At 39.8% G+C, this 24388-nt stretch overlaps 1 protein-coding gene across 1 annotated transcript in view; it reads right to left on the bottom strand.

The window, feature by feature from the left end:
* The window catches only part of RNF130 (ring finger protein 130), a gene marked incomplete at its 5' end in the record, with an annotated part of 175997 nt that overhangs the window by 124913 nt on the left and 26696 nt on the right, over window positions 1-24388 (bottom strand). Inside the window, one exon of the mRNA XM_007953435.2 lies at window positions 8643-8837. Coding sequence (XP_007951626.2) covers window positions 8643-8837 — 195 coding nt within the window. The remainder of the gene's footprint in view (window positions 1-8642; window positions 8838-24388) is intronic.

Raw genomic sequence — 24388 nt, forward strand, 5'->3', positions numbered from 1 at the left:
CCATGGAGTTGATTGCCAGTCTCATCATGGGGAATAACTACCACCAGCTGCCCAGCCACTCAACCAGGCCCAGCCAAGCTGACACAAAAACATAACTACTACAATCACAAATACCTGTTTTCAACAATAGAGACAGTGGCTATACATGTGGACTTTGCCAGACAGAGTACAACGGAATCATATTGACAACATCTGTGGCAAGATGTGATGGAAAAGCTCAGTATCTTCAGCCACAACAAGGCCAGGTGCTGATTGTGGAACAGACCATCAACTGCTCATATAAAAGTTCAAGCTGAAGCTAAAGACGATTAAAACAAACCCATGAGAGCCAAAATATGACCTTGAATATATTCCTCCTCAATTTAAGGACCATCTAAAGAATAGATTTCATGCATTGAACACCAATGACCGAAAACCAGAAGAATTGTAGGACATCAAGAACATCATCCATGAAGAAAGCAAGAGGTCACTAAAAAGACAGGAAAAGAAGGAAAGACCAAAATGGATGTCAGAAGAGACTCTGAAATTTGCCCGTGAACAGAGAGTAGCTAAAGCAAATGGAAGACTAGATAAAAGAGCTGAACAGAAGATTTCAGAGCAGCTCCAGAAGACAAAGTCAATTATTATAATGAAATGTGCTAAGATCTGGAGTTAGAAAACCAAAAAGGAAGAAAACACTCGGCATTTCTCAAACTGAAAGAACTGAGGAAAAAATTTAAGCCTCGAATTGCAATACTGAAAAATTTCTTGGGCAGTATGTTGAATGATGCAGGAAACATCAAAAGAAGATGGATGGAATATACAGAGTCACCATACCAAAAAGAACTGGTAGATGATCATCTATTTCAGGAGGTGGCATATGATCAAGAACCAATGGTACTGAAGGAAGATGTCAAAGCCACACTGAAAGAACTGGGGAAAAACAAGGCTCCAGCAATCGATGGAACACCCATTGAGATGTTTCAACAAACAGATGCCACAGTGGAGGCACTCACTCGGTTATGCCAAGAGATTTGGAAGATAGCTACCTGACTGACTGACTGGAAAAGATCCATATGTGTACTCATTCCATAGAAAGGTGATCCCACAGAAAGTGGAAATTATCGAACAGTAACACTGATATCACATGTAAGTAAAATCTTGTTGTTTGCTGTTATGTGTTGTCGAGTCGGACCCGACTCATAGCGACCCCTCCTTTGGCTTCCAAGGCAGATGTAAAATCTTACTGAAGATAATTCAAAAATGTTTGCAACAGTTGCCAAAGGGGCAGAGAGGCAGCATCTTCTGACTTCCTCTAACCCCACAAGAGGAAGACAGAAACACCATCAGTAGCCCAAGGCCTATCCCTGTGAGGCCAGACATGTCACCTCCCTCCAACCCTGACACCAACCGTCCCTCCTCCCTCAGCACCCACCACCTCTCTGCTGGGTTCAATAATTCACTGTAGTGGCCACACAGAACTCATAGATTATGGGGTTTATTAGGGAAGCACCAGGCTACAATTCAAGTTCAGGAAAAATGCTCAGTCTCTCTCAGCCCGCCATCTCTCAGCCAATGGTCTCTCTCAGTCACTCTCCCAGCAATGTGTGTCTCTCAGTGTCTCTCTCAGCAATGCATGTCTCTTGGTGTCTCTTTCTCAGTGGAGTGAGTTTCTCTCAGTAGCACATCTTTCTCAGCCAGCACTCAAAGAGACCCCTTCTGCCTCTAGGAGGGCTCCTTTTGAGCCTGGCAGAGTAGCCAAACTAAACAATCATAACATCAGAATTCTAAACACCTGAGAGCGAGAGAGCAAACTTCCCAGAACACTGCTTTGTGCCACTTGCAACAGAAATACTCCAGGTGGATAACTTTAACAATAAGGAGCTCCTCAGTTGCTCATGGCAAATTCCACCATGGAATTTACAAAGACATATGGCTAAAAAAGCCATACCATGTAATTTACTATACTGCAGCAGTATATTGACAGAGAACTTCCAGAAATGCAAGATGGATTCAGAAGGGGACACGGAGGAATATCATAGCTGATGTCAGATGGATCTTGGCGGAAAGCAAAGAATACCAGAAAGATGTTTACTGGTGTTTTATTGACCATGCAAAGGCATTCAATTGTGTTGATCATAACAAACTGTAGATAAAATTGAAAAGAATGGGAATTCCAGAACACTTAATTGTACTCATGAGGAACCTGTACATAGACCAGGAGGCTGTCGTTCAAACAGAACAAGAGGATACACTGCATGGTTTAAAATGAGGAAGGGAGTGCCTCAGGGTTGTGTCCTTTCACCATACTTATTCAATCTGTATGCTGAGCAAATATCCGAGAAGCTGGATTATATGAAGAAGAATATGGCACCAGGATCGGAGAAATGCTCATTAACAACCTGAGATACACAGACAACACAACTTTGCTTGCTGAAAGTGAGGATGACTTAGAGCACTTACTGATGAAGACTAAAGGCTATGGTCTGAAATATGGATTACATGTCAATATAAAGAAAACAAAAATCCTCACAAAGGACCAATATAAGCAGCATCACAATACGGAGTAAAGACTGAAGTTATCAAAGATTTCATATTGCTTGGTTCTACAATCAACACCAACGGAAGCAGCAGTCAAGACATCAAAAGACATATTGTACTGGGCATATCTGTTGCAAAAGATCTGTTTCAAGTGCTGAAGAGCAAAGATGTCTCCTTGAAGACTAAGGCACACCTAACCCAAACCATGGTATATTCTATTGCTTCACATGCATGTGAGAGCTGGACAATGAATAAGCAAGACCAAAGAACAGTTGATGCTTTTGAGTTGTGGTGCTGGTGAAGAATGCTGAAAGTACCATGGACTGTTAAAAACACTAATAAATCTGTCCTGGAGGAAGTGCAGCTGGAGTGCTCCTTGGAAGTGAGAATGGCCAGATTTTGTCTCACTTACTTTGGTCATGCTGTCAGAGAGACCATCCTCTGGAGAAGGACATCACACTTGGTAATGTGGAGGGTCAATGAAGAAGGGGAAGGCCCTCAACAAGATGGTTTGACATAGTGGCTGCAGCAATGAGCTCAGATACAGTAGGGACTGTGAGGCTGGCACAGGACCAGGCGGAATTTCATTCTGTTGTACATAAGGTCACTATAAGTCGGAGACAACTCGATGGCACGTAACAAATACTACATAACTAAGACAGAATTTGGTACAAAGAGTAGGGTGCTGCTCTAATTTAATATCTACAATGTGGAAGTGGTTTTGGAACTACGTAATGGGTGGAGGCCTAATAATAATAGCCTAGGTTGTCTTGAAGAGACTGTTGGTAGAATTATGGATGCCAAATGCAATTCTTCTGAGGGCTCAAAAGCAAGTGAGAAGAACTATGGAGAAAGTCTTTTTTTGTCTAAAAGAATACATGCCAACAACTGAATGCTGCTAGAAATGTGGATGTTAAAAATGTGCTTCTAGTGACGCTTTAAAAGAAAATGATGAATATGTGATTAGACAATGGAGGAAGGGTGATACTTTTTATGCAGTGACAAAGAACTTGTCTGAAGTATATTCAACTGTTTGGTGGAAGGTAGAACTTATAAGTGATGAATGTGGGTATCTTGCTAATGAGATTTCTAAGAAAGAATTTAGAGTGGCTGCATGGTTTCTCCTTGCCACTTGCAATGAAATGTGAGAGGAAAGAAATGGACTTAAAAAAGGACTGTGCAAAATGAAAACAGATCTTAAAGATTTGAAAATTCTGTTGTACAAACTAAGGACACATGCCCTAGAATTTTCAGCAAGGATGTGGCTACATAATCTTTTGTTAAAGAGATTGTGATAGTTGGCGCTGTGTGTCAACTTGGCTGGACCACAATTCTGTGTGGTTTGAGCTGTTGTGGTATGGTTGTTCCCAATGATGGGATCAGAGGAATATGTTTTGAGCGGCCAATCTGTTGAAAGGGAGTTTCCCTAGGGGTGTAGCCTGCTTCCAGTATATCTGTGGACATCCTGGGAGAGGAGACATTCTTCTGTGGATCGAGATTCTGTTGTACTGCCTACAACTGTCTGTGAGTGAACAACCCACCATTTGGCCTGGAGATCTTGGATTCATCATTCGTTGGAGTCAACAGCCGGTGTACTGCCTGCCAGCTCTGAGCTCCTCAGCCCCTGCAGCTGCAAGAGTCAGGAAAAGCCTCCAGCTTGACGTGGAAAAGCCTCCAGCTTGACGTTTGATCCAGGAACTTTGGACTTGCCAGCTTCTTTAAGTGTGTGAGCCATTTTCCTAAGATAAATCTCTCTCTCTCTCTCCATATATATATATATATATAAGCTTTACTGGTTTTGCTTCTCTAGAGAACGCAGTCTAACACAGAGATTAAGCCTGTGACTGATGGATCTAACCAACCACCACAGCAGAAAACCCATCAGCTTAAACTGAAGGGGATAGAGACAGAGTGAAAGGAAAGAATGTGTCTGCCTCTTGGAATTTTACAGGTAGAAAAACAGGCCAAAGGGGCTACATCTCTTGCCCTCTAAGAAAAAAACCATCCCTGGAGCAGTTCAGAGATCAACAGAATTGTTGGAAGAAGCATGGAAAGAAGAGCTGTCTCAGTCTCAAAGGGTACAGCCAAGTCCTCCTAGGTTTCAAGGAGTCAGATCTTCACCTATTCTGTTCCAAAGTATTTAGCTGCCACATAGTTTAGTCAAGAGGATGGAGATGCTGCATAAAGCTGAGGAGGTGGGGCTGTCATACCGAAAAGGCAGAAGAATGGGACCTGCTAGGGCAGAGGGATTACACCACTCAGATGGACTAGGAGAATGGGCTGCCTAAAGCCAAGGGAGAGGAGTTGCCATCCCACTGGGCCTGGAAAGCAGGGCTAAAGCCCAGAGCCAGGGGGCCTCTCCACCTGGACATCCCAACAGCCAGAGTCTGGAGGGTAAGGTCATTGTTCAGATGGTCTCAGAGAAAAGAGGATTATTTTCAAGCCTTGAGAATTAATGTAAATTGTTCTGCTGGGTTTTGGACTTGCTAGGTGCCCATTTATCCCTTCTTTCTCTCCAGTTTCTCCCATTTATAATGGAAATGTCTAACTTGTGCCTGTTCTACCATTGCATTTGGAAGCAGGTAACTTGGAGTCTAGATTTCAAAGGTTCACAGATGAAGAATTTTGCCCTTGGGTAGAATATGCCTAAAGTCTCAACCATATTTGATACAGCGGATACAGAAGTTTAGACTTCAGACTTGGAGTTGATTTAAGACTTTTGGGGTGAAGGTATTTTACAAGTGAAATGAATTTTGGGAGTAGAATGTTACGGATTGAAATGTGTTCCCCAAAAGCACCTGTCATAAATCCTAACCTCTATGCCTATGGTTCACCATTCATCTGTCAGTGTGTTAGGCTGGGTTCTCTAGAGAAGCAATACCAGTAAAGCTCATAGAGAGAGAGAGAGAAAGAGAAATTTATCTTAGAAAAATGGCTCACACACTTAATAGAAGTTGGCAAGTCCCAAGTTCTTGGATCAAATGTCAAGCTGGAGGCTTTTTCTGACTCACACAGCTGCAGAGGCTGAAGATCTCAAGGTTGGCAGGCAGTACTGGCTGTTGACTTCAATGAATGACAAATATAAGATCTCCAGGCTGAATGGTGGACTGTTTGCTCACAGACAGCTGTAGGCAGCACAACAGGATCCCGATCCACAGAAGAGTGTCTCTTTTCCCAGGAAGTCCATAAATATACTGGAAGCAGGCCACACCTCTAGGGAAACTCCCTTACAACAGAATGGCTGCTTAGAATATATACATCTGATCCCATCATGGGAACAACCCACATCACAATTAAACCACATAGAATTGTGGTTCAGCCAAGTTGACACACAGCTCCAACTATCACAGTCAACTTGGCCTATAAATGACAAGCTGTGATGGGGAAGCTATGCCACTGGTATTTCAAATACCAGAAGGGTCATGGTAGACAGGTTTCAGAGGAGCTTTCAGACTAAGACAGACCATGAAGAAGGAAATGGTCAGGTCTACTTCTGAAAAAATGAGCCACTGAAAACCTTATAAATAGCAGGGAAACACTGTTTGATATAGCGTTGGAAGATGAGCCCCTCATGTCGGAAAACAGTCCAATACAACTGGGAGAGAGCTACATCCTCAAAGTAGAGTTGACCTTAATGGCATAGAAGGAGTAAAGCTTTCTGGATTTTTGGCCATTTCAGGAGACAGCATAAGACCAAGAACTGATGGTATTGAAGGAAGAAGTACAAGCTGTACTGAAGGAATTGGTGAGAAACAAGTCTCTAGGAATTGAAGAACTACCCACTGAGATGTTTCAACAAACATATACAGCACTGGAGGCACTTATTTTTCATGCCAAGAAAAATAGAAGACAGTTACCTGGTTAACCAGCTGGAAGAAAACCGTATTTGTGCCCATTCCAAAGAAAGGAGATCCAAAAGAATTCAGACATTATCTAACAGTATCATTAATATCACTGCAAAATTTTGCTGAAGATAATTCAAAATGGTTGCAGTAGAGTACTGACAGGGAACCGCCAGAAATTCAAGCTGGATTCAGAAGAGGACATGGAATGAGGGTATCATTGCTGATGTCAGATGAATCCTGCCTGAAAGCAAAGAATACCAAAAAGATGTCTACCTGTATTTTATTGACTATACAAAGGCATTCAACTCTGTGGATTGTAACAAATTTTGGACAACATTGTGAAAAATGGGAATTCCAGAACATTTAATTGTGCTCGTGAGGAACCTGTAAACATACCACAAGGCAGTCATTCAAACAAAACAAGGGGATACCGCATGGTTTAAAATCAGGAAAGGTGTGCATTAGGCTTATGTCCTTTCAGCATACTTATGTGATCTGTATGGTGAGAAATAACCTGAGGAGCTGGAGGATTACATGAAGAAGAACACAGTACCAGGATTGGAGAAGTTTCATTAACAAGCCACAGTATGCAGCTGACACAACCTTGCTTGCTGAAAGTGAAGAAAACTTGAAGCACTTACAGATGAAGATCAGAGACTACAGCCTTCAGTATAGACTGCATTTTAACATAAAGAAAACAAAAAATCCTCACAACTGGACCAATAAGCAACATCACAATAAATGGAGATCAATGATTTTGTTTTACTAGGGCAGACAACAAACATACATGAAAGCAGCAGTCAAGAAATCAAACAAAGTATTGCATTGGGCAAATGTGCAAAAGACCTCTTTAAAGAGTTAAAAAGCAAACATGTCACTTTGAAGACTAAGATCTGCCTGACCCAAGCCATAGTATTTTCAATAGACTCATATTCATGTGAGAGCTAGACAATGAATAAAGAAAACTGCAGGAATGATGCATTTGAGTTGTGGTGTTGGCAAAGAATACTGAAAGTACCATGGACTGCCAAAAAGACAGACAAATCTTTCTTGGAGGAAGCAGGCCAGAATGCTCCTTAGAAGCAAGAATGGCCAGATGCCATCTCTTATACTTTGGTCATGTTGTCAGAAGGGACCAATTCCTGAAGAAGGATATTATGCTTGGTAAAGCAGAGGGTCAGCGGAAAAGGGGAAGACCCTCAGTGAGATGGATTCACACAGTGGCTGCTATAGTGGCTCAAGCATGGCAAGGAATGTGAGGATGGCACAGGATAAGGCAGTGTTTCATTCTGTTTTACACAGGGTTGCTATGAGTAGGAACTGACTTGAAGGTACCTAACAACAACAACATGCCTGTGGTTATAATCTCATTTGGGACTGATGTCTTTGTTATTATGTTAACGAGACAAGTCAGTGTAGGGTGTATCCTGAGTCAATTTCTTTTGAGATATAAAAGAGAAAATAAGCAAGCAGAACAGAGATGAGGTAAGACAGATACCAAGATGCATGGAGATCTCCACCGAACCAGGAAGCTGAGGTTGAAGAGACAAGAACTTTCCTCCAGAGCCGTAAGAGCCAGCACCCTGAATTCAGACGTCTAGCCACCTAACTGTAAGAAAATAAATTTCTATTTGTTAAAATCACCCACTGGTGGTACTTATTATGGTAGCGCTAGATACCTAGAACAATGGGTACTGTGAGGAATATATAATATAATAAATATAAAATCTGCTTGCAGCACAGTGCCTGACATATATATAGTAAGTGCTCAATAAATTGCCATTGTTATTATTAAAAGTTACATTAGAAATATCTCAAATGCTTCCACAAGAATTGAAGAAATATTGCTACTACTAGAATTACACTAATTACTACGTCAGTTTGAATATTTATCCTGATGAAGTAAAAAGAATCCTTCCCAAACAAGCAATCCTTGATAACCCATGACATAATCTGGGTAAATTATTTTAAATTGAATACATTATTTTTCGAAGTTATCAATCAAAATGTAGACAATACAAAGAGACTAAGAATTCAATCACAGACAGTTACTTAATAACATAGACTCTTAAGGCCATTATTTAAAAAAAAAAAAAAAAAAAACAATTCAACTGAGTACAAAATACATGCACAACAAACAGACTGCAATATCAAAAAGAAATACAGTCACAGGCTTATGTTGAAAATTATATGGTTTCAGCAGAGGTAAAACACCTACCTCTACAGAAGTAACTTCTAGGAGGAAAAACAAAATCTACAATTCCCTTTGTTATTTACCTGGATGAGTCATGGTGACTGGCTCCTCTTTGGATTTATTATTGTAGATGACTACAGCAACTGCATTGTGGAAAGCAGCCCGTGATATTTTCTCTTTAAATGTGCAATTTCCCCTCTGCAGCAAGGCAATCCACTGTTTGATATTAGGAGGAACAAAGAACCGTGTCTGAGGATCACAGCCCAGATGATCAGCAACTAAACAGAAAAGGAAAGACACAAATACACACATTAATCTTTTCCTGAGTAAAGAAGAATAAAACTGCTTAAGTTTCTATCAAAGTGCTCAACTGTTCTCTGAATACTATATAGCTCTAAAACTTTTCAAGCAGCTTGCTGCTAGCAAAGTTATGAATATGTCCACCAACATTATAAGGAATCTGAATCAAGACCTACACAAAGAACAGCTCTACTAAAATGCAGCCTGTGATGCAAATGAAAACAGTGACAGTTTCCTTTTAACTTTACGGACTGACCCCCCCCAAAAAAAGGGGGGGACCTGATAATATACAGCATAGGCTGGTGAAGAAAAGGCAAAACCATAAAGAAAAACAAAAACCAGAACCCAGGTCTGTGCCCTAATCCTGACACCTGCTCATTCATTTGCATTTACAGTCTCCCCACTCCCACAGAAGTAAGGAAAGGGGAAATGAATTTTGCTTGCAGTAAATGAGGCAAAGCAACCTTTGGTTCAATTACCAAGTGGTCTCACTGAAATTCATTAACGCTTGAACAAATCTCTTAGTAAACATCTATGGAATTTAGAAAATTTTAGTTTTTACCTATATTTGAAAGTTTAAATAGTGAGACAACATTAAACAAAAACAAGTAGATTATCTCTAATTAATATTTAATGGTAAAAATTACAACTCCACATTAAGATAATTACTAACTTACTTTATCTACCTGTCCAAAGGGATACATGAAAATACTAACTTTTGGGACTATAAATTACATGGCCATTGTTACAGATTTCCTGGACAGTTTGTTGCAAATACCAGTAAATAAGTTTGAATTTGTCAGGCCAAGCTCCTCAATTTTTGATTTATGGTCGCCACAGCTACAGCACCCTCTGCAAATCTTAAAAAGCCACCTCTGGCTTCTCTCTACCACTCTTCCACTCTCACATTCATAGCAGGTTAAAATGAAAGGGGAGGACAGTCCAGAAGGGGGAGAGAAGTTACAAAAAGTAAGTCTGCAGACTGTTGTACACAGTGGCAGAGAATGGAGAGCCCTTATGCCCCCTGAAGTCAGCCACTGTCAGAACAGTGTGTGGTAGGGAAAGGAAGGTGAAGAATGTAGCATATATCTGACAGCCTTGAAAGATGACTCAAGAAGAGAAGTGAAGTTGTGGTACATGAAAGATGGCACCAGTGGGGAAATGTTTTGCTTTCCACACACCTGGAAGCACAGTGCTAAGCAAAAGATCTAAATGCTTACACTACTTAAAGAAACTGTAAAATATAGAGATGCCATTAACTTTAGAGAATTACAGCTATCGTTCCTAGGCAAATAGTATCTTTCCCAAAATTCTCTTGTAATTATCATGGTGAAAGACTGCAATGACAGCATATTTGCTACCAGAGGTCTCCTAACACACAGTTAATAGGAGATAACCAATTTCACAATTTGTCACAAAGGATACTGTATACAACTAATAAATATTCTTTTCCTTAAACAGTTTCTGTACTCTGAAACATCAGTCCTTTCTCAATGAAATTAAACAGGAAAATCAAAGTGTATGTCATGATTTTGGTCACCAACTACTAAAGAACACAGTCAAGGTATCTTGAAACTATGAAATCCTGAAACAGACTGTTTTCTACCAGTGATATCTGGCACAAGACCGACATACAAAAATCAGGTGGATTCCTGTGCACTAACAAAAGAAAACTTTGAGAAGGAAATCAGGAAAAACAATACCATTTACAATAGCCACCTGTGGTACTTAAGGTTGTGTGTCAACTTGGCTGGGCTGTGGTTCTGAGTGGCTGGGTAGCTGGATGTAGTTATTCCCCATTATAAGATCACACTCACCTCCATGGTGTAATCTGCTGCAAGCAGCTAAGTAGCTGCCTTCAGGCTGTGGCCTGCTTCCATGGCATGCTGTGCCATTTTACCTGCCAATCTTAGGCTTTGTTAGCCTCTCCAGTTCCATGAGGCAGGAAAAGTCTCCAGCTTGATGGTCAACCTACGAACTAATAGAAGTAGAAGACATCCTTGGACCAGAGATCCCTGCGCTGAGACCATGGCAAAAAGACAGCAGCAGCAGCAGAGCCGAGAGACCAGCAGAGACAGAATGATGGGCTTACCAGCCCATGGAGCGAAGAAAGGTGAATGGCTTTAGACAGGAAGCTTCCTAACAGAGTGGGTTGCCTTCAGGCACTAACTGGCAGGAGGGACTGGCACAAGACAGAGTGATGGGCTTGCTGGCCCATGGAGCAAGAAAGCTGAGTGCCTCTGAGTAGGAAGCTTTGTGGCAGAGTGGTTGCCTTCAGGCATTAATTGGCAGAAGCTGAGAGACCAAGGAAATGGAAAGCAGAGCTGCATCAGTCTCAAAGGGTATGACTATGGCCTCTGGGAGTAGAGCCACCACAGCCTAAGTTTCAAAGAGTCAGATCTTCACCAACTTGGTTCTGAAATGTAGGGATACCTTACATGAATGTCAGTGGGATGAGGCCATATCCACTACCCCAAAGTGAAGGGGTAGGGCTGCCATGCCCAAGGGGACCTGCTAGACCAAGGGGGTGAGGTCAGTCCATTCAGATGGACTAGGAGACTCAGGCCACCCAATGAAGGAGATATGTAAAGGTGCCAAGTTGACAAAGGGTGAAATGTGGCAGTTAAGGTTGTGAATCAACTTGGCTAGGCCACCGTTTTGAGTAGCTGGGCAGGTGGATGCTGTTACTCCCTATGATGAGATTCCGCCATGGTGGAATTTGCTGTGAGGAGCTAACTAGTTGCACCTAAAAGTTGACACTCTAAATTTGGACTTCTAGCTTCCTAAACTGTAAGAGAATAAACTTCTGTTTGTTAAAGCCATCACTTGTTGTATTTCTGTTATAGAAGCACGAAACAACTAAGATATCACCCAAAAGATGAAGTCCCTAGGAATAAATCTAACCAGAGACACAAAAGACCTATACAAAGAAAAGTACAAAACACTAATACAAGAAAGCAAAAGAGACCTACATAAATGGAAGAATATACCATGCTCAAGGATAGGAAGACTTAACATTGTAAAAATGACATTACCCAAAGCAATCCACAGATATAATGCAATCACAATCTAGATTCCATCATCATTCTTTAAAGAGATGGAAAAAGTCATCACCAATTTTATATGGAAAGGAAAGACACCTCAGATAAGCAAAGCACTACTAAAGGAGAAGAATAAAGAAGGTGGCTTCACATTCCCTGATCCCAAAATCTACTATGCAGCCACGGTAGTCAAACAGCCTGGTACAATGACAGATACATAGACCAATGGAACAGAACTGAGAACCCAGAAGTAAATCCAGCTACCTGTGGATGGCTGATCTTTGACAAAAGGCTGAAACTCATTAAATGGGGAAGAGATCATTTTTTTAACAAATGGTTCTGGCAAAACTGGATATCCATTTGCAGAAAAATGAAACAGGATCTGTATCTCACACCATATACAAAAACTAACTCAAGATAGATCAAAGACCTAAATGTAAAACCTAAAATCATAAAGATCAGCAAAGAAAATAGAGGCAAATTTAGGGGAATTAATACATGGCATAAATACACTATTAAACATAACTAAAAACATACAAACAGCAGAAGATAAACTAGATGACAGGACCTCCTAAAAGTTAAACATTTATGCACATCAAAAGGTTTTGCCAAAAAAGTAAAAAGAGAACCTACAGACTGGGAAAAACAATTTTGGCAATGACATATCAGACAAGGGACTAATCTCTAAAATTTATAGAAAACTTCAACACCTCAACAACAAAAAAGAAACAATGCAATTTTTTTAAAAAAAAATGGGCAGAAGACATGAACAGACACTTCACCAAAGAAGACATTCAGGTAGCTGGCAAACACATGAAGAAATGGTTGTAATCATTAGCAATTAGAGAAATGCAATCAAAATAGCATTGATGTTTCATCTCACCCCAGTATTAACAGAAAAGTTTGAAAAAACAGAAAACAATAAAATACTTGTGAGGGTGTAGACAGGCTGGAACCCTCATACACTACTGGCTGGACTGTAAAATGGTATACCCACTGTGGCAAGCAGAATGGCACTTCCTTAAGAGGTTGGAGACAGAAATACTGTATGATCCAGCAATTCCACTACTAGGTATATACCCTAGAGAAGTAAGAGCAGTGATACAAACAGATATACACACACTCATGTTCGCTGCAGCATATTCACATCAGCAAAAGAGGGAAACAACCTAAGTGCCCATCAGCAGGTAAATGAATATATAAATTACAATATATACACAGAATGGAATAACATACAACATTAAAGAGTAACTATGAATCTGTGAAACACCTCGTAACATGGATGAACCTAGAGGACATTATACTCAGAGAAACTGGTCAGTCACAACAGGACAAATACTGCATGAGTCTTCCACTGTAAAAAGTCAAGAAAAGATTTATACACAGAAAGAATAATTACTTGAAGGTTACCAAGGGTAAGAGGGGAAGGGAAGGTAAATCACTAGCTAGAGGGTAGATACATATTAACTTGAGTAAAGGGAAAGGCAATGTACAATATAGAGGAAGTCAGCACGAAATGATCAAGGCAGTGGATGACACAGGGAAGAGCACAAGAGTGAAAGGCAAGAAAGGTGAATACTATCACATACACAGTCCTACCATAATACTAATAAATGATCGACAAGTGGATACACAGACCCTCAAGCTGAACAGTGATAGGAAGGTGAATAGGACTACACTCACAAACATATATAGGTTCAACAGAGGATTTCTGTTGTTGTTATGTACCGTCGAGTTGGACCTGACTCATAGTGACCCCTCCTTGGGTTTCTGAGGCAGTATCACTACAGAAGTATATTGTCTAACCTTCCTTCCGAGGAATGGCTGGTGGGTTTGAACCACCAGCCTTCTGGTTAGCAGTCAAATGCCTTAGGCACTATACCTAAGAGTTTTTTAAATAATAATAATAAAAAAAAACTGTAGCAGGAGTGCAACTGCAAAGCAAAATATTTCACATCTACTGTAGGTGGACTTAAAATTTTCCTAAAGGAATTCCCACCCGTGAAGAACAGATTTTATGAACAACTGCATGATCAAAACAAATTCAACAATCGATTATGAGTAAATGCATGTTTCTCTTCCACAAATTCCACTCAGATCATCATCCACAAAAGTCTCTGAAAACATGTGTATCAGTAAGAATATAATTTGCAAAGAATAATACATGCAAATTCCTGTCCAAGGAAATAGTGTTCGTTACTCAGAGAAAGAAAATACGGGCTTTTCATAATTGCTTAATACTACAGTATGCTCATTTTATTGAGGTATTCCTTCCTAAGATTAATATATGAGCAGTGAAAATAATATTAATAGCTCTAAAACAAATTTTCAGGAGTAGACTAATGACTGAGTATTATTAAGTGGCACTACTTCAAAATTTAGCATCAATTATTTATACTTGAAGCAATTTATTAACTAACATGTTATAGCATATAAAATCTATGAAATTACAAACTATTAAAATTAATCAATGGCAATTTTGCTCAAATTAGTAATAATTTTACTTCAGTTTCTCTTATGTGCCAAATTCATAAGAGAATTTGCTTCTTTGTATTTATCAGTTATATCGTCAGGAAAAAATTATTAGAAATTTAATCGTCATACTATAGATGATACAAAATATTATACTACATAAAATCTTAATTCCCCCCCCCATACAGACTTTCCTGTTGAGTCCGAATACAGTAGGAAAAGACTTTTATTTACTCCTTGACAGGAATCAAAATAATTATGAAATTCTCAACTCAATGAATATTAACTTAGGCATTCAGCAACATACTAATAAGTATCAAAAAGATGTAAAATGGAAATGGAAACAAATACCTTGCTCAATTTTAAAGAACTTCTAAATTTATTGGGGAGGCATGACAAGACAGAAGAGATTAAGTGACAACATGAGTGCTTAGAAATTTGGGAAAGGAAGGGAGCAACATATTCGTAAAGATTTAATGGGGGTTGGAACGTACGTACGTAGAGTCCCTGAAAATCACCCAAGCAGAAAGGAGAGGGGTGCAGAAGTAACTAGCAAAAGAACAAAGAACAATGATTAAGCCCTTCTTTTGAATTCTGGTGAGAACCAAGTAAGACGAAGCTATAACACTATACAAATTTAAGATGATCAAGTTCTGAAAAGAGGACCCAACCTGTAATGGGAAAGACGACTATTCTGGTATGAAGAATATGTAAATAATTAAAGGTGTCTGTTAAACAACAAATAATATCATCCTTCCCCATTCCACCAGTCTAAAAGTCTCGACTTTGATTCATCTGCTATAAGACCTCATCTCCTTAAAATACAAACCCTCATATGCTAAGTTCAGGTTCTCACTAGTTAAAGTCCATAATACATTCTGTGAAATAGGAGACTATGTGATTTGGATGCTTTGTGAAACATCACATTATGTACAGGAGGCCTGCAGGATGGTCACCGGTGGGCCTGGGACCCATGTCACTGTAGCTGCACAAAGGGATTGCATGAAAACTTTGGCTCTGTTTCTGCGGATCCTGTGTCGTCACCACCCACTCTCTTAGAGCCACGCCCACTATGAGGTACTACCAAACCAAACCAAACTCACTGCCATTGAGTCAGATCTGACTCACTGTGACCCCTCCTTGGGTTTCTGAGGCGATCTCTCTATGGAAGTAGATTGCCCAATCTTCCTTCTGAGGAGTGGTGGCTGGTGAGTTTGAATTGCCAGCCTTCTGGTTAGCAGTCAAATGCCTTAGGCACTACGCATTCACCATAAAGTCCAGCCAGCTGCTTCCAGGCCCACTGTCACACGTTCCCTTCCCTTCTTCCTCCCAACTTGCCTTTTCCCCTTCGTGCCTGCTTTCCCTGTCCCTTAAACCAAACTCACCACCATCGAATCAATTCCAACTTGTAGCGACTCCCTTTAGATTTCAGAGGCGGTAAATCTTTCCAGAGTAAATTGCCCAATCTTCCTTCTGCGTAGTTGCTGGTGGGTTTGAACCATCAACCTTCTGGTTAGCAGTCAAATGCCTTAGGCACTATTCTTCCTGCTTGCCAGCCTCTCCTCCGTGTCCTCCCCCAGCTACCTTTCTTGATCTTCTCCCACAACTACAGCCACAGACCAGTGGCGACCACTGTGAAAGGAGCTGCACAAGGCACCCAGGCTGAGTAGGGTAATGGCCTTGGCAGGGCCTCTTCCTTGGTGGCTCTGGCACCATCTGTGTATTTAAGCCACGTATCACTTCCCCTAAGTTTGCCCCATCCCTGTCAGAGGTGGGCATCAGGGGACAGGAAGCACGTGATGGGCACCTGGATACCTCCGTGCCCCAGGGCTGGGGCAGACGCAGGACCCAGAGAGGTGGTGAGAAATACATCAAATCTCCGTACTTAGTAAATCACTTTGCTAAATTCTGTTCTATTGGGATTTCTGGACTCTAGTAACTTTATGGGACCACGGCTGAACGCTGACTGAATGTTGCCCAAACGGATGTTAAGTGATACATACTATACTAAAGCTAAACCAAACTCACTGCTGTCAATCGATTCAACTTATAGCAACCCTTCCTCTTTGGTTTCTGAGGCATTATCTCTACGGAAGGAGATTACCCAACCTTCCTTCCAAGGAGCAGCTGCTGGGTTTGAAACACTAGCCTTCTGGTTAGCAGTCAAATGCCTTAGGCACTACATCACCAGAGTTCCCACATACTATACTAGTCACCGCTTTATTGTGTGAGTTAATGGTTTTTTTTCTAACCCTGAGAATTGGTCAGCTGGCTTCAGGTAAGAGAATCCCACAGGGTTGGGGCACAAGGGAGAACTGAGGAAAACATCTTCTGCATAATAGTCACAACAGGTTGTCGTCTTCACTCTAGGCACACAACACCGTTGTCCAAACGTGCCTCTTTAAGATTTAGAGCCTAGTGTATCTTGTTTATCTGCCTAAAATGCCAATCCCACCACTCCCATGCTGACCATCTCCTAAACCTCAGTATTCCACTAAAACATGGTCTCCAGAAATCTTCGCTGGTCTCCTAACGCTAAATTGAGTGCTGTTTCCATGGCACCCTGGGATTATATCCAGCTTCACATTTTTTGTATGTATTAGTAACTGGCTGTTTATTCCTGAGTTTCTCCTAAAATGTGAAATCTATCATCTCTTCCAATATGTCTGGCACATAGGAGTATAACATACTTGATGAAGGAAGAAGAATGACAGAGGGAGATAAAGCAAAAACTGACATAACAAAAAGGCTTGTGCCAAAGGTCTGTGTTTCGTGCAGTAATGTTCTATCAGCCGTTACCTAGAAAGAAGTAAAAATAAAAGTAAACCTAACTAGTTACCCAGATTTAGATGTTTCCAATGTCAGGGTGCTCTGGTGGCATAATGCCTAAGGCATCTGACTGCTAACCAGAAGGATGGTGGTTCAAATCCACTTAGCCACTCCTCGGAAGGAAGGCTGGGCAATCGACTTCCGTAGTGATACTGCCTCTGAAACCCAAAGAGGGGTTGCTATGAGCCAGAAAATGACTAGAAGGCAGTGAGTTTGGTTTTGGTATTGTCAGGATGCAGTCTGGCTATATAATAACCAGAAAAAATTTTTGCTAACAATTTCTTAATCTTATTTGTAATGTTTAACTACTGGGCTTAGTGTCTGTTTCATCCCTATATTTACTTCCATGGACATAAATTATTCTCCTCCTATTTCTACACTTTCACTAACGTCTAATTTCTTAATTTTTTCTATTACATATGTTCACAGGTTAAACAAAGTGCTGAAAAATTCAATCCTTCCTTTTCTCGTAATTTTTTATTAGCTTACTTGTAATCTTCTATTTTCTCTTAACCTCATTTCTACTTTATTCCTTTTTTTTTTTTTTTTAACATTCTCCTCCCCCCTTTTTTTGTTGCCCTTCCTTTTCTGTTATATTTTCCTCTTCGAGTATAACTTGTTATCTTAATAGCCAGCGAAAATGTTCTGGATCCTATCCTTTCTCCATTTCTCAGTAACTTTATATTAATGACCACTCCCTTTTTTTCCCTTTGCCTCTTCTAAACTCGCTGGTCTCTTCGATCATTTTTAAAATAAAGGAAAAAAACACTACCTCAAAAGATTTTTTCTGCTGTTCCCATCATCTGTTTTCACTCATCATTCCTTACTTTTCAATCTTTCTCCCTCTAACCACGTCACTAAAAGGCATCAATAAACTCTGTTACTAAATCCCAGGACACTCTTTGTCCTCCTCAAAATGACCTCTTAGCAACCTCTGCCCCTACAAGTACTTACCTTCCTAGGCTCCTTCAGTTTCCAGGGACCACATCCTCTTAGTTTAGTTCCTTGGAGTCTGCTTTACTGACTCCTCTCCCTCCACTTAAACCCATAATGTTGCCATTCCCAGGCATTTTAAAATAGGCTAAGGACACTCCAAGGGCTATAATTCTCAATGTGTAGATTGTACGTATTTTTATTACCAGAAAATCAGTGCTTACTAACATTTCATGCCAACCAGCTCATTTTTGGGAAACGATTTTTTCATTTTTTGCTTATTTAAACCCAGAGTTTCCAATAAACACAACTAAATCAGGTCAACAACATGCTGAGAATAAAGACAGGAATGTGAAAAACTACACACAGGGAATGGACCTATTATGAGCAAATCTCTGGTCTTGACCTTGATGAGTTAACAGACATTCTTGAATGTTTCCATTGGTTCTCAAGGAGAGGCACAGGAAGGACTTTCTGTAGTCAGATTTATAGTAAACCACTCCATGCCCAATTTATTTGTTTCCAGGTTGCTTTGTCCCATTTCCAGGAAGGTTCATATTATCACTTGGGGCTTGAAATGAACTCTGTTGCAAATCAGCATCTGCTTTATTTAAATACAGAGCTCTTATTCCATTCTGCTATCCGCAGATCTCCTCCACATAGGCATGTGGCTTATGTGAGACCTACCCAGTTCCAGAGATAGACACAAGACCTCAGAAGGACACATGGAAGTGAAGAACTTAAATATATGAAGGACAGGCTTTTTCTGTTTACCACTGGATATGAATAAGAATACAAGTGACTCCAGTTGTGGCTGGCAGTCATCTTATGATAGACAACCTTAGAACGACATTATACCTACGGATGGCAAGAGAAACAGACAGAAAGGAAGGAGATCCTGATGACACTGCTGATGAGCTGAATCCTTGAACCCTGAAAACTGGACTACCTGTGAACTTCCAGACAGGATAAATGTCCTCAACATTGTTAAGCAATCTAAGTTAGAGATTTCATGTGTAGCACTCATCTTTTCTCTCTTTTTTGGCGAAAATATACACAATCACACATCATTTCAACAATTTCTGCTTGTACAACTCACTGACACTGATTATACTCTTCAAGTTGTACTACCATCCTTGCTATCCTTTTCGAAAATTATTTCGATACCATTATCTTAAATTCACTGCCCCCTGAGCTTCTCTTGGAGTTGCTGTTGTCAATTTGATCTCATATAGTTCTTTAAAAGAACACAATGCTCAAGACAGACATATTTTACTTAGTAAGGGAACTATTTTGTTGTTGTTCAAAGAAAACTTCCAGGGATAGCTTTGCTTTAAAGTTTAAAGTTTGAAGATTATCTCAGGGCAATAGTTTTGAGGGTTCATCCAGCCTTAATGGATCGAGAAAGTCTGAATCCAGCGTTCTGTTCCACATTCTTCCCTCTTTTGATCAAGATTCTCCTATATAATCTTTGAGTAAAACGATCAGTAATGATAGCCAGGCACCATCCAGTTCTGGTCCCACAGCAAAGAAGGCAGTTGTTCACAGAGGTAACCAGACATGCAATCTATTTCCTCCTCCAATTCCTGACTTGTGGAGCACTCATTCTTATATGAGTCAAGTAGAAACTGCCTAGGATCAGAGATTCATCCTTGCTAAGTAGCTTTCTTAATTTATCTAGATACATATTTGGCAACTCAAGCTCACCAAGGTGTCCTGAACCTACAGAGAAAGGAAGCTTCCTTGGAAAAGTTTTTTGAGCACAGGGAGGCAGCTATGTTACCAATCCTTTGCCTTCTTCCTTCACAAAAGGGGAGAGATAAATATTTGGGAGAAGATAACTTCACTTGAAGGATAACAACTAGAGTAAGGGTTCCTGACAGGGACTCCATGGATAGAAGAACTCAGGGGGTCAGCAAAATATGGATAGGAGAGAAATTCATCTTCATATGCACTAAACACTAACTGAAATCTAGCATTATCTTCATTTACAAATGTAGACAACAAGCCAGCTATAACTATAACTAGTAGCAATCATATTACAGTTAGTGCAGATACTGCAAAATACTAGTAATTAAATTAATTAGACCTACCCCTAGATAGGGAGCTCTGGTAGCGTAGTGCCTAAGGCACTTAACTGCTAACCAGAAGGCTGGTGGTTCAAACCCACCAGCCACTTCTCGGAAGGAAGATGAGGCAATCTACTTTCGTAGTGATCCTGCCTCAGAAACCCAGGGAGGGGTCACTATGAGTCGGGTCCAACTCTACAGCACATAACAATAACAGATTACCTGGATGGGCCCTAAATCTACTGGTAAGTGTGATTATAAGAGAAATGGAGAAGACACAAGCACAGAAAAGAGGAGAGGAAAAGGCCATGTGTTGGTGAAGATACTGAATGTACTGTGGATTGCCAGAAGAGCAAACAAATCTGTCTTGGAAGAAGTACAGCTTGGAAGCAAGGGTGGCAAGATTTCATCTCAAACACTGAGGACAATGTTATCAGGAGGGACCAATTCTGGAGAACAGCTTCCTCCTTGATAAAGCAGAAGGTCCAGAAGGAAGAAGACCCTCAACAAGATGGATTGATTCAGTGGCTGCAACAATGGGCTCAAACATGGCAATGACTGGAAGATGGCTCTAGGACTAGGACGTGTTTCATTCTGTCATACATAGGGTTGCTGTGAGTCAGAACTAACTCAACAGTACCTAACAACAGGACATGATTATACCAAGACCTAGCTATAATTTCATTTCTTTTGATTTATAGCATCTTTGTTACATCAAGTATTTGTACATCAGTTGTAATAGATATAATGACTTTCCATGTAAAGTGATTTGTATTAGTCATTGTTTAAAATTACTCAAGATGCTTTTTATTATGTCATGGAGAACATCCAACAGATATATTTGAGTTCTAAGGATATAAAAAATAATCAAAATCCATTTGAGATGTACAGTATCTAAGTATAGAAGACAAATGATAATGGATAGCTATTGACAATTAAACTTGCTGACAGTTCAGCTGTGTATGACCCTTCTTGCAATGTTGATTGATATATCCAGCACTCTAGGTGTATGGAAAATATCTACCAAAAAACTTTTATATGAAAGGGTAATAATCTGCTGTAAGAATTTATTTCTTTAGAATATAACCACAGAAATAAAAACTGCCAATTACAATTTATCATACTTCATTTAAATAGTAGGTTCAAAAGTAAAAGATTGATAAAGTAACATTTGAGAGTCTACTAATTAGTTTTAAATATTCAGCCTTTTTCTCATCATCAACATAAGCCAGAAGAAAATAGTGTCTTCAGAGTGTTGAGAGAAGAATAACAATCTAGAATTATTATTTGTCTAATTAAACTGGCATTCAAAAGTGAGGGCCAAAGAAAAGCATTTTCAAATGTAAAAGGACAGATCCTCAAGGAAAGAACTTGTAAAGGATGCAGAAAAAAGACAAAGGAAATGGAACACAGAAGGAAAGGTGAGATGTTAGAAGAACTACAGATGCTCTATAGGTAAAGTTTAACAAACATCAACTGTATAAAACCTTCAATGGGGGGGGGCAGCAATAAAACAAGGTAGAACTGAAATACTGGGCAGGTATACTTAAAACGTGTTAAATGATTGGAGTTGTACTCTATAATGGGTTGAATAGTGACCTCCATAAAAGATACAGCCTGTTCTAATCCCCAGAACTTTATTTGATAGAAGGACCCTTGCAGGTATAATTTAATTAAGGATTTTTAGATAAGATCATCCTAATTATTATTAGTAGTAGACTCTCAAATGTTACTTTATCAACCTTTTACTTTTGAACCTACTATTTAAAAAAAGTACGATAAATGTAATTATTCCTCGGTCTTCCTTATTCATCATCCAATTTTCACATGCATAGGAGTTGACTGAAAAATACCATGGCGTGGGTCAGGCACACCTTAATCCTCAAAGTGACATGGTATCTTAGTATACCATAAATAACTATTTAATCCACATTTCTCCCCATTCTGCAAAAGGATTACAGTGCTAAGCATAACTCTTTCTGAAACTCTCTTTCTTCTGGGCTCCTATCCATGTTTCCCTCCCACCACTTCTCTGAATACTCTTTCTCATATTCCACTGCTAGCCCTTTAGATGAAGGTGTTTACCAAGGTTTTGTCCTAGGCCCTTTATTTTTTCTTAGTGGGCAATCTCATCTATTCCCATGCTTCAACTGCCCCCACTTATATGGACAAAATCATCAAATCTTTCTTGAGCTTCATTCTTAAATTTTCAACTGCCTGCTAGACATCTCTCCCTGAAAACTAAATACTTCAAACTCATTATCTTGACCCAAATGTGAGCCTCTTCCTCTGATGAATTTCTGGCTAACAGTATCATCCTTGGCCTATATACACAAGATTGAAATCCCTGCTGAAAAACAGGGAGGTGGCTAGATAGAGACTCAACTCAATCAGTACAGTATTCTGCTTTCTTGGCTGCAACCAAGGAGGGCCCAGTAAGACAAACCAAAGCCACTACCACTCAATAATGTTGATCCACATCAGAAAAGAAAGGACACTATCAACAGCCAGAGTACCATTTGTAGGCAGTATTAATTGTCAGACAGAAAATAAAGGATGTGGGAGCAAACCTGTTTTGTTTTGCTTTAATCATTCCTTTCTTCTAGAAGTATTAGATGAAAGAATATACTTTACCCAAGAAACTATAATGCACAGGTATAAAGGAAAGGCAGACAATTTATATACTATTGTACGTCCTCTGAGGAAACCCAAGGAAACAGCAGCACCCAAGAACACATATCTCATGTCAGAATTCATGTCTGAGAGACAAAAAAAAAAAAAAAGATATTTTGATGGGACAATATACCAAAATCAATTGGCCAAATGGAATAAATCAATATGAAAGTTCTTGACAGATCACAAAACTGGCAAACAAGATGTAGCACTGACGAGATTCCATCTATCTACAACACGCAGAAATCTAGTTCAGCTAAAGGCAGGAGGTCTAGCAAGTTCCCGATATGCTTTACCATCCATGTTTTTCTTCTCTCACAGGATAATGGCTAAGGATAAGCAGAGGAACTATCAACAGAACCTAATGAAGGTCTAGAATAAAAAGTGACTAGAAACCAGGAAGAAATTTATCACTTTAGAGTCTACAAAACCCAAGGCAAAGAAAGCTGGGTATTATAAATTATCGTGATGAGGAAGAAAATGAGGTATTACTTACAGAGACCAGCAAGAAGGTACAAGGTTAATTAAATGTTAAGAAAGACTCAGAAAAATGCTTTAGAGCAAATGCAGGATGCCTGTACAGACCTTTAAAAAAATTATCTTAAATTAGAAAGCCCAGAAAAAGTAAATATTGCCAATAATGACAAGAATAAGCAAAGGAGTTAAAAATATGTTATTTTATTTATTTATTTTTTTTAAGTATATTCTGAGCAAGAATAGGAAAGAAATAGGTCTACTGCCCAGGGCCAACAAAACAATGGTTAAAAACATTTCTCAAAGCTTTTGCCTCTCTTACCAAGGGTAATAATCTACCAATAACCTACTCTATCAAGGAGAATAACCTGGGAAATGAGAGGGTTAGATCAAGGTTAAAGGACAGTGAGATATTATAAGGTGTAGAAATTATAAGAAAGCAAATTCTGAGGACAGGTTTCTCTGTTACTACTTTCACTTCATTTTACTGAAACTTCAGTTTATATCTTGTACATCCATGCTTGTTTCTTCAAGTAATCTCTCACTTTCTTTCCCCTTAAGGTCATTTATAATGACCTAGCTTTCTTCGCCCTGGTATTTGAAAACTTAAAAATACTTGCTTTCTTCCAATGTTCTAGTCACTTCTGCTTGACACATCAGTAAATGCAAAGATTATTTCCGTCCCCAGCATACCATACTCCTCAGCAATGTCACAGATGCCTCCCCCTTTTGAGATATTATCTTCACTTTACTTTTGAGATGACATGCATTCTCCTATTTCTTCGGCCTACTGGCTTCTCCTCTTCTACCTACCTTTATCTATTCAGAGGACATAGGTGGCTGCTCTAGGCCCTCTTGTCTTCTAGTTCATCTCACCGTCTCCCAATTTAATCACTATCTACACACTGTCCTCCTGACTGCTGCTTCCATGGGCATCGATTATAGAACCAAGCAACGTGAATTCTTTGACAACCTCAATCTTCTCTCCATTTATTGTGATGCTGCTCATTGGTCCAGTTGTGAGGACTTTTGTTTTCT

This window comes from Orycteropus afer, unplaced genomic scaffold, assembly GCF_000298275.1.
Source record: "Orycteropus afer afer isolate SDZICR_OR568_19922 unplaced genomic scaffold, OryAfe1.0 scaffold00393, whole genome shotgun sequence".
Lineage (NCBI taxonomy): Eukaryota > Metazoa > Chordata > Mammalia > Tubulidentata > Orycteropodidae > Orycteropus > Orycteropus afer.